Source organism: Pagrus pagrus, assembly GCF_965226575.1.
Source record: "Pagrus pagrus genome assembly, chromosome: 21".
In the NCBI taxonomy this organism is placed as follows: domain Eukaryota; kingdom Metazoa; phylum Chordata; class Actinopteri; order Spariformes; family Sparidae; genus Pagrus; species Pagrus pagrus.
Genome location: NC_140208.1, coordinates 21185212 through 21197683, shown reverse-complemented (window position 1 = coordinate 21197683; position 12472 = coordinate 21185212). Strand labels below are relative to the sequence as shown.

The 12472-nt window shown below is 42.0% G+C and overlaps 2 protein-coding genes across 2 annotated transcripts; one reads left to right on the top strand and one right to left on the bottom strand.

Annotated features, from left to right (window-relative positions):
• nrbf2b (nuclear receptor binding factor 2b) lies at window positions 1–6480 on the bottom strand. Its single transcript, XM_084343236.1, has 4 exons — window positions 6312–6480; window positions 3703–3787; window positions 3355–3395; window positions 1–2420 (listed from the first exon to the last, which is right to left on the bottom strand). Exons 1-4 carry the CDS (start codon window positions 6339–6341, stop codon window positions 1710–1712), a joined length of 867 nt encoding a protein of 288 aa, XP_084199362.1. The 5' UTR covers window positions 6342–6480; the 3' UTR covers window positions 1–1709.
• Window positions 6481–6798: 318 nt separating this feature from the next.
• Window positions 6799–12139, top strand: LOC311251059 (NHL repeat-containing protein 3-like). Its single transcript, XM_084343335.1, has 3 exons — window positions 6799–7294; window positions 8595–8797; window positions 8946–12139. Exons 1-3 carry the CDS (start codon window positions 7036–7038, stop codon window positions 9552–9554), a joined length of 1071 nt encoding a protein of 356 aa, XP_084199461.1. The 5' UTR covers window positions 6799–7035; the 3' UTR covers window positions 9555–12139.
• Window positions 12140–12472: the final 333 nt, after the last annotated feature.

Genomic DNA, 12472 nt, shown 5'->3' with positions numbered 1-12472 from the left:
TGATCATTGAAGCCTTTAATTTAAGTTTGCTAACAGAAAAAAATAGTTTTTCCTCAACAACAGCAATATGCTTTCTGTTTATCAATCACATGGCACATGATCCTGATCTATATATATGTGTGTGTGTGTGTGTGTGTGTGTGTGTGTGGTAAGAGTCGGACCAATACCTCTGACATTATAATGGCAGACGGGCTCAAATGACGTCCACAGGAACAGTTCATCCACAGATTCTACATTTAGAGCTCCTCTGTTCACCTTCAGGTCAGAAGACTGTTGAGTTTGTACGTCAGTGTGACATCACGTGAGTGTGTTGGTGCTGCTGTATTTCAACAGAACACCTAAAGCTGCTGGGAAATGTTCTGATAAAAGGACCAAAACATAGAAAATAACCAGAAATGTAGTTGAGCAGCACATTAAGTGTTCTGAAACTGAACTGTTTTACTAAGATTATCTTCATGGACGAGCATGAATTAAAAATTAGACACTAATCATGTCAGAGGATTTTAAACAAAGACAAATGTTCAGACAGAAACAGGCAGCAGGTCCAGTTGTTTTAGACACTGTTGCTGGTTCTGCTTCGTGCACACGCACACACACAGGCTGTTTCACTTGTAGAAATTGTAAAACATGATATAAATAACTGAGGGGATAAAAAGCTTCAGAACACTTAAGTTATGCTGCCTGAGTTGTTCACAGTTGATTGAGGTTATTTCCAGACACTGTGATTAACATTAACGTCCACCTACTTGCTGTCAAGTGCATCTCATGCTCTTTGTTAAGTTGCCATAGAACGAGCTCAGCTGTCATGACATGAGTCGATGAGGACGATGAGATGTGGTCCAAAGCTCTGGGAAAAAACTGTAAGGGAACCTTGAGTTAAAGTATTTTGTTATAGGCTGATGTTTCTTACTAGTGCAAGTTGTTTCCTGAAAGCTGATACAGGACTCACTGCATGACATACTGACAAACATCCTCACTGAAGTGAACGCTGGTATTATCTGTGGATGAACTTATCTTTGACCAAGGCTTTGTCTTCATGTACACAGAGATTTTACAAAACAATCGTTGTTCTCTGCATTTTGGCCTCTTGTTCAAGAGCACACAGCACTTTAGGTCAGTATAATGGAGAGTTTTTTGGAAACACCATCTGAGGTGCAGATTGTTTTCAGAACTCTAGTTACTATGCATCTGTGAGGAGTCAAACAGAGATTATGGATAAAGATAACATCCTACCTCCTTTCAGACGCACAGATTGTTGTCTAATCAGCATACGCCTGACAATGGCAGACTACTGTTTGTTGTTAGATTAGCACTGCTACGTGTAATTACAAGTTTACCACTTAACTTAGAGGTTTTCTACGGTTAGGGATCACTTTATTTAAACAGAATCAGCTTCACACTCAACCTCAAGTTATTCCTCTGCTTGTTTAAGTGTTTAGAGGAAAAAAATGAATGTATAAAAATATCTGTATACATGAGGACGAGGCCTTAGACTGCATTCTATTAGTGGTATAGATGTTATCATACAATCTGCCTGATAAAACCTCTAGGAGGAGGTCTGAGGAGAATCTGTGGTTTTACATGTGAAACATTTTGGTGTCCGAACTCAGAAGTCATATTGGTTGAACCCTGGTACCTGTGCGTGCGTGTGTGCGTGTGTGCGTGTGTGTGTGTGTGTGTGTGTGTGTGTGTGTGAGACATGTCTCTTATCACAGTTTGTCCCTGTCCAGCAGCTCCTGTAGTTCATTCTGGATGTCCTCTGGCAGCTCCAAAGGTGGCAGGTCATCCAGACACAGATCTTCCTGAGCTGGCATCTCCAGCGGTGGCAGCTGAGGGATGGCGATCTCCTTCCCCTTCCCTGTGCTTTTCCTCTCCTGCCCGCCTGTTCCCATAGCACCACCTGCTTGCGGGAGCACCCAGAGCTCAGAACGCTCGACAAAGTCTGCTGCCTCAACCGCCTCGGAGCGCAGACGGGTGTTTTCTGATTGTAGCCGCTTGTTGTCGGCCGCCAGCCGCTGGTTTTCGTTCATCAGCTGGTCAACAAGGCGCCGCAGGTCCTCGATGGTGGTCTGTTGTTCTTCCAGGCGAGTTTTGTCGTCTTTGGTGGTCTTAGATCCAGGGCACGGCGGAGTCGAAGGCTGGCAGCCTCCGTTCTGCCGTGTCTGAAGCTGGTAGAGCAAGGTGTCATACTCTCTCTCCCTGATTCCTCCACACTCGGCAGCTGAGAGGCCTGTGGAGCCATGGGGCTGGGACTGGCCTGTGGACTGGGTCTGGGTAAGAAGGGCTTGGCCGCTGGAGGGCTGCACCTGGCCAGGTCGAGCCTTTGTGGCCTCACGACGAGCCTCTCTCTTCCAGCGCTCTTGGATCAGTCGCTGATGTTTGATGTGACTGTCTCTCTGCAGCTCCATGGACAGACGAGCCTGAGGACACAGAGTATCAACACCAGCCACGGCACTCTCAATACACCAGGCTCTAATACACTGCTGGCTTCTTTTGCAGAGCCAGAGCCTGCCCTTTAGGCTAATGGTAAATTGTTATAAACAAGCTAAAATGCAAGCTGACTGTATGTAGCCTAGCTAGCCACTCTCCACACATTTGGGAAATTGCTGTAGACTTAATGAATGAGATAGCAGCCTCCAATCCCCCAGCAGCCCCTGTTCCCTCTACCAGCCTTACCATCAGCAGTGAATCAACGTCAGCAGCAGATGAATGAGTAATAGTGGCTGATTTCTACTTAGTAAACCCAATACAGTCTTTATTTACACCCTTTTTTAAGCCAAAATCTTCACTGTAGCTGCAAAGCGTTAGCGTGCAGCTCATCTGAAGTGTGTGTACGACATCAAGGGTGTAAATAACATCTTTTTCAAATCAATGTGGGATCTCAGACTTTAATTAATCACCAACAATTGCTTTTTCTGTTTTCTATTTTATAAATTCCATATCTTCACACTATTATAAAGTGCTCAGCTGTATCATCTAATATAACAGTAAATATTAAAATTAATTATTAAAATATTTTAAAAATTAAATCGCTTACTGCTGGAGCTCCTCCCTGCCTTCATACCCTTCACCCCTTTTTATTCAGTTCACTTGTTCCTTCTTTACCATTTCTTCATATCACCCCGTTCTCTCTCCCTCTGTTTAAATCTCATGCTATCTTTGTTTCCTCTTTCCTGTCATGTTTCTCTTCTTCCTCCCTAGTTTACTCACTTTGTTCAAGGCTTTTTGTGGTGACCATGTTGCACCAGTTCATGGAACTTACTGAACACGCACACGCACACGCACACACACGCACACGCACACACACACACACACACACACACACACACACACACACACACAGTAGTGTCTCACCTGCTCACCCACCGCTGTCTTCATTGCATCTGTCAAAAGATCTGGAGAGAGACAGAGACAGACAACTAAGCAACATGGAGGAGGCCAACAACTTTGTCATCATCATACAAATAGAGGCTGCACTTTAACAACAGTAAACCATAAAGGCTCTCAGTACACATTTACATGGTACTCAATGAATGCTGTAGCATTCATTCTCTGAGGAGTTATCATATTATTTATTTGGGTCAGGCTCAGCTTGGCTGATGGGACTTTGATCTCAGGAGCCATTCTTTGACGAGTACGTATGTAAGCAGATTAAAGAGGCCTCTGTATAAAATCTTGTCCATTGTGTGTCACAGAACTCACCGGCTGCTTTTCCATGGCATGAGATGGCCTCTTCATACTTTCCAGCTGCTAGCAGACGGTCCGCCTTCCTGCACTGCTGATGAGCCTGCAGAGAGGCAGCAGATACGGAGGAAACAGACAGGATTAGCTCTTGTCTAGTCCACACGTTTATGGATCATTTTTAAAATGAGTATCATCCTCTATATTTTGGTCTTTTGTTCACTGGCCAACAGTTTTAGATCACTACAACTGAAATTTTGAAAGTACCTTTAAAAGTGTATATTTTTCAAAACCCTGGTTCCTGTGTATCAGTGTACACATACACAATGGAGGGTTTCACCTCAATTTGCTTTGAGTAATGAGCATGTGTCTAAAATGACAACTGAAACCATAAAGAAAAAACAGAGCTAAAACTACACAACAACAAATAAAAACATTAATGTTGAAGCCTGTATGGCAGTGACAACTAAATCCACTTCACTACCTCGCTCCAGCTTGTGTCTCTTATATATTAACATTACTTTAAAGTCACAGAGGTAAACTCTACGCTTTTTATCATCCATTATCTACACTCACTAATCCTGTTACAGGGCTGCATAACATAACCAGGGTTCAGGTTGTGGCTATTTGGTTACAAAACAAAACAACAAAAACCATAGAAAATCCACAAATATTTCCACAAGTACTACACATATTCTCAGAAGCCCAGTAAGAACTTTTGTCATCATCATTTAATGTTTTTTATAATAACCCAATGAGCGTTATTTAAGTTTGATTTATTTGAGCTTGTAACTGCTCCTCTTGACAGAATCTGTGAAGTTCAACTACATTGTTGGCTTCCTGGAATGGACTTGCTTCTTAGGCACAGTCCACATGTTCTCGATGGGGTTCAAGTCTGGACTTTGTGAAGTCCATTCCAAAACCTCTATTCTAGCCTGATTGATCCGTTCCTTTACCACTTCTGATGTGTGTTTGGATCACTGTCCTGTTGGAACACCCAACTGCACCCAAGAGCCAATCTGCTGCTGATGATTTTAGGTTTTCCTCAAGAATTTGGAGATAATCCTCCTTCTTCATTGTTCCATTTACTTTCTTTGGAGCAGCAGATCCACTGGCAGCAAAACAGCCCCACAGCATAATACTACCAGCACCATGCTGGACAGTAGGTTTGGTGTTCTTGGGGTTAAAGGCCTCACCTTCTCTCCTCTAAACATATCACTGTGGCCAAACAGCTCAGTTTTTGTATCATGTGACCACAAGGTTTACTCCAGAAGGTTTTTTCTTTGTCCATGTGATCAGCAGCAAACTTCAATCGAGCTTTAAGGTGCCTCGTCTGGAGCAAGGGCTTCTTTCTTGCACGGCAGCCTCTCAGCTCATCTTGATGTAAAACACACCTGACTGTGGACACTGACACCTGTCTTCCAGCAGCTTCTAATTCATCACAGACTTGCCAATGATGTGCTCTTTCAGATCAATACTGAGCTCTTTAGACTTTCCCATTGTAGTGTCTGTGGCTGAGTCTAATGGGTGAATCAAACAAGCCCTATTGAAATGGGGCCAGAAAAGTCACCAGCTATTATCAATCAGAATCAGTCAGAGAAAGTTAAGATGCTACACCGAACATTTGACTCACACAACTTTCTATAATCATCACTTTTGACCACAACTGTAAATCATAAGGTTAAAACACCAGTGTAAAGAGTAAGTCTGATCCTCAATGTCTTTGTGTTTTGTTGATAAAGGTCCTCAGTCATCCGGGTCATGGTACCTCTAAGTGCTGTATCGTAATCGACTGGACGTGTTTCAGTTTCTTTAAGATGTTTCACCTCATCAAGAGGCTTCTTCAGTCTTTTTGGTTTGTTCTTTGTTTATTCAAATGCTATTTCCTTAAAGACTCTACGAACCATCTGGATAAAAGAAATGTATAATCTTTGGTCTCTTGGTGCCCAAATGTTTGAGACATACCATTTAACGTTCATGTGCCCTGTTTGAGATCTTTGTTGCATGTCATACCTCATCAATACCAACCTTTTATTATCGTCTTCCTTCATTGTCATGTCGGTTAACATTACAGCAAATCAAATGAGGCATCTTGTTATCAGTTAAAGGCCACTGCCACTGTCCTTCATTGACACAACCGAGTCATTGTAATGACTAATAATAAATACATTCAACTCAATACTACCTGGGAGCTGGGTTTGGTACCGGGTTTGGTACCGGGTTTGGTACCCTGTGTGACTCAGTTTGGTACAGTGTAGTGTGTTAAGGCATTTCAAAATGAGCTGCTTACAGCTTATTACCAAATGGCCTCGTAAACAAGTTAACTAGTAACACGGTCACCTCTCGCTGTTAACACTTCGTTAACTCTTAACATTATAGCGCCATAACATCACTATCAGGTCTGACGGGACTATATTTCACCGTCAAACGTCTCGCTTTCTGTCGAAGGCACAACCAAAATGTATCATATATAGCACGTCCAAGCTACCGGACAACAACACGTACACGGCAAACAACAGGGCGGTTAGCTGCTAACTTACTGTGGGAGCTAGCTAAATGTAGCTTCCCTCTGCAGCCTCCTAGCTACAGCAACGTTAGCCTGGTATTGCAACACCTACAGTCCAACTTACGAGATTGAGTGGGCTGTCCACCACCTCCATGAGTCGATGCTTCGATGGCTAACACTACATGAAAGATGTCTGTGTCGGACTGTCATTCGACCTGCGAGAAAAAATGTTGACAAAAATAATTACAAGTAAATTAGTGAGTGAAGCTCAGTCTCCTCCACAGCGCGGCTGCGTCAAGCGTTGTGACGTAGCAGCAGTTCCTGTCGGATGTTTTGCGACGTCAAGTTACCGGATGTTGTCAAGACTCGTCCTAAAAATAAAAGCCTTGACATAATAGTGTTGAATCTGTCTCAAGCAGTGGTCCATGTAACACATCTTTAGATCCAGTCACACATGTATTTATTCACACGTTGGTCTGACCTCTCGCTGGTCCCATAACCCAGTCAGTAGAGCTGTAGCCATGGATTGTGCGTATCCTTATTTCAGTGATGGTTTTTATTGTGATAGTGTGAACGGAATTGATCGGTATTAATCTGTTTCGCTTGATAAGCCGTTTTATTTTCGTTTAGACTCAAGGAAGTGAATTTAACGGAATGTATTCAGTCGCTCTGTGATGAAGGTGAACTCACTGGGTGTTTAACTAATATCTACCACAGTAACGTTCACCTGCGTTACAAAGGTGAGATTACTTCATCCTTGACAGGCTCTGTTAAATACTTCTACAGATCCAGAGCTAACGGCACCGAACCAGGATACCAGACCAACACCAGCCTGCAGCGAACCACTGATGTTGATGAAAAAGAAAGGCCATACGTGTTTGATAGTATCCGGTATGGTCTCATTAGTTCTGCTCATGATGGTGCTGTACGGTACCATCAGCACCCAGAAGCCAGGCAGCCACAGCCTCAGACATGACTACCAGCTGATGGGCAGACCCCTGTACAAACTGGACCTGAGCTGGCCCAAGAACCCAGAGCTGTTCACCGGGGACGTGTTTGGAGTGGCTGTCAACCAGTATGCTGGTGTGGTGTATGTGGCACAGAGAGGTAAATACAGGCAGCACAGGGGCCTTCTTTATATTCAAACCTGATCCCTGTGTTTACATGTTGTGATGTGTGAATGAAGACTGTAAACCTTCACAGGGTGTTCAGGGAGAATGTTGTTGGGTTGATTCTGGCTGCACCTGTGAACAAAAGCTGTGTGAGCGTCACCATATTTAAAGGGTCATTGTGTAGAAGAAGAAATTAAAACTCATAATACAAACTGAGAAATATTGATCTTTTCCATAAGTGAATAAACAAGCTGTTCTCAGACAGAACAGAACACTGTTTGGAGCTAGAAAGGTGGCAGGGTCCGCCACATATAAACAAAGTAAAACAGTATAAACTGTGTTTAAACTGTCCTTTAAGGTCAGTTTGATTATTCCGTTTATTCAAACATGAAAACAGTTTGTTGAGGCAGAAAACAATCAGTCAATGAAGATGTTTCTTTAAAACTACATACTGCTCCTTTAATACTACTCTTATTATGAGGTGATGTGTCTATTTGTGGCTGTTTGATAAATAACTGTATGATGATGGGGAGACACAGTAAACCTATTTTAGTGTTGAACCCTGCCACCAGACTACAGAGTAGCTGTCAGACTCCTCAGTTCATCCTCACGACTCCACCATGAAACACAGTCTTGATGTTAGGACTCATCAGATCAATCAAGTGGATTAAAGAATTCCTGTCAGCTCAAAGTATCTGAACTCTCTGCTCACGTGGACCACAGTGACAGCTGAGGAAGTTTGGAACAAACCTTTGTGCAAAGTTTTCTTAATTTTCATTCGTGGGAAGGCAGATTTCCTCATAATGATAATAACAATAACCAGAGACCACCTTGTGATGAGATCACACCAGCTGTGATACATGTTCACGTTCGGACCCCCCATTACATGAGACCAAAGCCATCTTCAAGCTGGGCCTCCATTTTCAACTTAACAACAACAATGTAAAGTTGCCTGACCACATTGTGCCATGATGACTTATCATTTGTTATCTCATCATGTGAGAAGGCACACAATGAAGCGTGTCACAGAGCTGGCTCACCTCACCTGAGGAGGTGGTTTAGTTCCAGGTGTGATCATGTCCTTAACTCTTCAAGCTTTTCAAGCTCTCTTCTCTAAAGCTGTGCATTGTACTGGGACCACATTAAGAACCACTTGCAGCTATATTTTGTATTTGATTTGCTTTCCTTCACTGTTCTCTTATTATTTCATACGAATACAGGAAAAACTGACTTTTAACAAAATCCACTCACTATAAAATGTGCTGTTGATGTGTTTGCCTTTGCTTTGCTTCTAGGTGACAATGTGCCCAAAGTGCTGGTGTTGACCACAGATGGAGATTTCCTCATGTCCTGGAATACAACCACCCTGGAGATGCCTCATGGGATATTTCTAGCAGACGCTGCCACATTAAACCCCACTGTGTGGATCACAGATGTTGGTACCGGTCCATATGGCCATTGCATCAAACAGTACTCGCCTTCTGGGAGCCTCCTGCAGGTGACGACTTTATCTAGGATTTGATTTGTCACTACAAATCTTTGGTTCAGATTCCACAAGCTTGGTTTCCATTTAAGTACCTAGCAGTGTTTATTGAATGAGACGAGCCAAACGTTGCTTGTTGTTGAATGTTTCTTGTATTTGTCAGGTGCTTGGTACACCAGGAAAGCCAGGCTCCGGGTTGAACCCTCTGCAGTTCGACCAGCCAGCTGAGATCTTCGTCCACGACTCCGGAGAGATGTACATCGTGGATGGTGATGGTGGGATCAACAACCGCCTCATCAAGCTGTCCAAAGAGCAGGAGGTGTTGTGGATGCATGGAGAGAAAGGACAAGGCCTGGCTCAGTTCTACATCCCCCACAGTGTGACCGTGGACAACGCCCAGAGAGTGTGGGTGGCCGACAGGGGAAATAAGAGGATCCAGGTCTTTAACTCCATCACCGGGGACTGGCTGGGGACGTGGGGAAGCTGCTTCACCGAGGACGCACCTTACTCCGTCCGCCTGACCCCAGACAAGAAGTACTTTGTTGTTGTCCAGCTCAACACCAACCAGATTACGCTGCTGGACGCCCCACCGGTGGGTTTGATTGGCCAGTGCAGAGTGGTGAGTGTGATCCAGCTGGCTGATGAAGTGAAGCCCCACCTGGTAGACCTGGACCTGAAAACAGGGGCCCTGTATGTGGCTGAGATTCGAGCTCAGCAGGCCCAGAAGTTCACCCCCTTCAGTCTTGGTGGGAGCTTCCTTATAAACCTTTAACTGAAGAATTAAAATAGCATCACTGATCACAAACTAACTGTCATAACAGAAGCATCACCTGTTATTTCAAAAAGGATGGAAAATGTCCACGTGTGTTATGTAATTTGCAGTCATATGAACCAAAAAACAACCAAACCATTTTATTTTTACTCATAACGTTCATGAGATATCTAAAGTGAAGATGTTAAAGGTTTTTCATTGACAGTCCTGTTGCAAAGAAATTTCATTTTCACATGACTAGCTCACAAACAGCAGATATGTTTTGATTAAAATGTAATCTAACTTGTAACGTTAATCAAAGTTCCAAACGCTTCTCCTGAAAACAGTTTGCAAACGTCCACAAGTGACGACGTGTTCCTTCTGTTTTCTTATGTTACCATTTTTTTCATTTTTAAATGTTTAAATCTGGGCCCTGTGCTTACATGCTTTGGTGTGTAAATGTTTTATAGTTGCTGGCAGCCACAACACAGCTGTAACGGCTGCATCTTATTCCCTCGGTGAACTGTGACTGTCAAAGTTACATCCACTAACAGTGTAGTTTGTGCCCTGACAGGCTGAGTGTGTAGTTCTGACACCTTTACACTAACAAACAACAATGACGAAATAATAAGATCAGTTTTATAACCAGAAAGACAAATCTCGTACGAGGAGAAGCCTCGTACTGAACTCCATCTAGTAAAATGTAAATGCATTTTTTTTGAGACAGGACTGCTGCTGACTCAGCATGCGCTTGTTTAAAACATTAATAATATGAAATATTCAGTATTGGAATTTTTATGGGATTCAAAATAGAGTACATCAATGATTTAGGAAAGTCATTGATATCACTGAATATCAAAGACTTTGATATAGATAGAGGCATCATGTAGTTGCTAATATGTCATCTGTAGACTGCTCAATCAACAATCACCATCTTAAAGAACACACAAGTGAGTTTTTCATTGTTGTTTGCTGTCAGTGACGTTCTGTGCCATATTTATCTCTCTTGACTTTGCACTGCTTGAAACCACGAGGTGTTTCCTTTCTTCACTGCAGACACTTTAAACTCTGCTGTGCTTTGTGCCAGTTTATGTCTGTTTTTAAAGACATTTGTGTGATATACATGCAGACGTGTGTAAATGGCTGGAACTGAATTGTTTTGCAGACTGTTTGATCTGAGTTGTGTGCTGATGATTTTGCCATTAGGGCCAAAGTTTTCTCTCAGTAACCTGATGGGTTAGGGTTAGGGTTATATGACTGTCTCACAGTACATTACCTGTTTTACAGCATCACCTGTATTTTGATTTTATCTTTACTTTGAGAACTTTATTGTGATAGTTGAATTACTTTTCCAGTGAGTATGTTGCCACTATCAGTAACCGTGCAGGGTCTGTAGAAACATGACAGAGTCGTGATTTACCCTGAGATTCAGGAGGAAGTGTGCTTCAGCACTCCTTCAGCACAGTGACAGAAAACAAGAAACTCCCACCAGAAGGAATTATAAGATTGTTGCACTTGTACTTTTTGCACTCGGTGCAGAACTCATGAGCTATATGTGAATGTTGAGCCTTTTGTTTTCAGGTCCTGGTTTGTTGGTGACTACAGAGTGTAAATCTAAATTGTCCTATCCAGTTTAATACACTTTGTTCAGTTTACTCATCTTGAGGAGAGAAAAGAAAACTCCAGCTTATGCTTTAAAGGGTAACTTCACCAATTTAACACATTAACATGTGTTTACAGGTCTGGGGGAGAACTACTGTATATTGGAAAATGTAGTATGAAGTCTTCTGTGACTTCAGAGGAAGCTGCATGTAATCTGAGAATTTGCCTCCAGTGATGTCACTCAATAGCTAAGTTGCATTGTGGGTAATGTAGGCACCAGGTCTTGAAAAGCAGTTATTTTTTCCACACCTGGCACACATCACTGGAGGCAAATGAACAGATTACATGCAGCAAGTTTGAAGCTGCTGCTTCAATAAAGTCCATTGTGCTTTTAATCAGTCTCAACTTAATGGATGTACAATAATACTTTAACAATGACATGCTTAATGTGCTTTAAAACATTTGTTTGTTGGGAAACATTCTGTGATTGCACTATTTGTGATATGTTACATGTTTGCATCTGTATATCTGAGCATTGGTTTGTGTCTGCTAAACTGTACATACTATTTTATTATGACCACTTCTTTATGATTTAATTATTAATCTTCATTAAGTGTAATTATCTTAACAAAGCAGACCGTTTCCTCACGATGAACGACTAACCTAACTGTCTTAAGATGAGACATTTTGGATTTGTGCTAATTGTTTTTTAATTAAATGTTATCCTGACATAACTATAATATTATAATAATTACACTATTTAATATAATCTGAAGATAAACACTCGGATTAAGTTGTGATCATGAGATCTTATATCAACATTAACTGTGTTCTGTGTTCATCTTGTTCATCATTTTCCACGTGTACAACAAAATGTGGATGCATGTATTTACATACAGTACTTTGCATTATATTCTTTAGTCTGTAAATTGGTGCAGTGTTGGAAAATGCATCTTGAACTTTTTCCCAATAAAAACAACACAGTGAGTCGGCCTGTATACAGTTTGTACTTGTACATGTGTGTTAATGAGTGTGTATGTCATATTTAGTCATATTTAATGTCTGGGACCGCAAAGGTAGATGAAACTAAAATCATGCAGTGTTTCTGCTGTCAGTATCTATTATTATAATGGATTATGATAAAAGCCCGACTTGTAGTAACAGAAACAATAGAACAAGAGGTGTTATTGTAGCTGTTAACATGTAGAACATATCAGGAGAAGACTTTGTGACGGGTTTCCCGTGCAGACATGCAGCTGTCCTCTGAACTGCTGAAAAGGATCAGTGATAAGAATTATTCCTCCAAACATCCAGATGCAGCGTACGGCACTTTAAAA

What these genes read in the sequence shown, in the direction of transcription:
- nrbf2b (XM_084343236.1), bottom strand. Translation starts at nt 6,341, where the DNA reads ATGGAGGTGGTGGACAGCCCACTCAATCTC. An exon ending in TGGACAGCCCACTCAATCTC is followed by an intron (nt 3,788 to 6,311) that starts GTAAGTTGGACT and finishes GCCTCTCTGCAG; the next exon opens with GCTCATCAGCAGTGCAGGAA. An exon ending in AGACAGCGGTGGGTGAGCAG is followed by an intron (nt 2,421 to 3,354) that starts GTGAGACACTAC and finishes CTGTGTCCTCAG; the next exon opens with GCTCGTCTGTCCATGGAGCT.
- LOC311251059 (XM_084343335.1), top strand. Translation starts at nt 7,036, where the DNA reads ATGTTGATGAAAAAGAAAGGCCATACGTGTTTGATAGTATCCGGTATG. An exon ending in GGTGTATGTGGCACAGAGAG is followed by an intron (nt 7,295 to 8,594) that starts GTAAATACAGGC and finishes CTTTGCTTCTAG; the next exon opens with GTGACAATGTGCCCAAAGTG. An exon ending in CTTCTGGGAGCCTCCTGCAG is followed by an intron (nt 8,798 to 8,945) that starts GTGACGACTTTA and finishes TGTATTTGTCAG; the next exon opens with GTGCTTGGTACACCAGGAAA.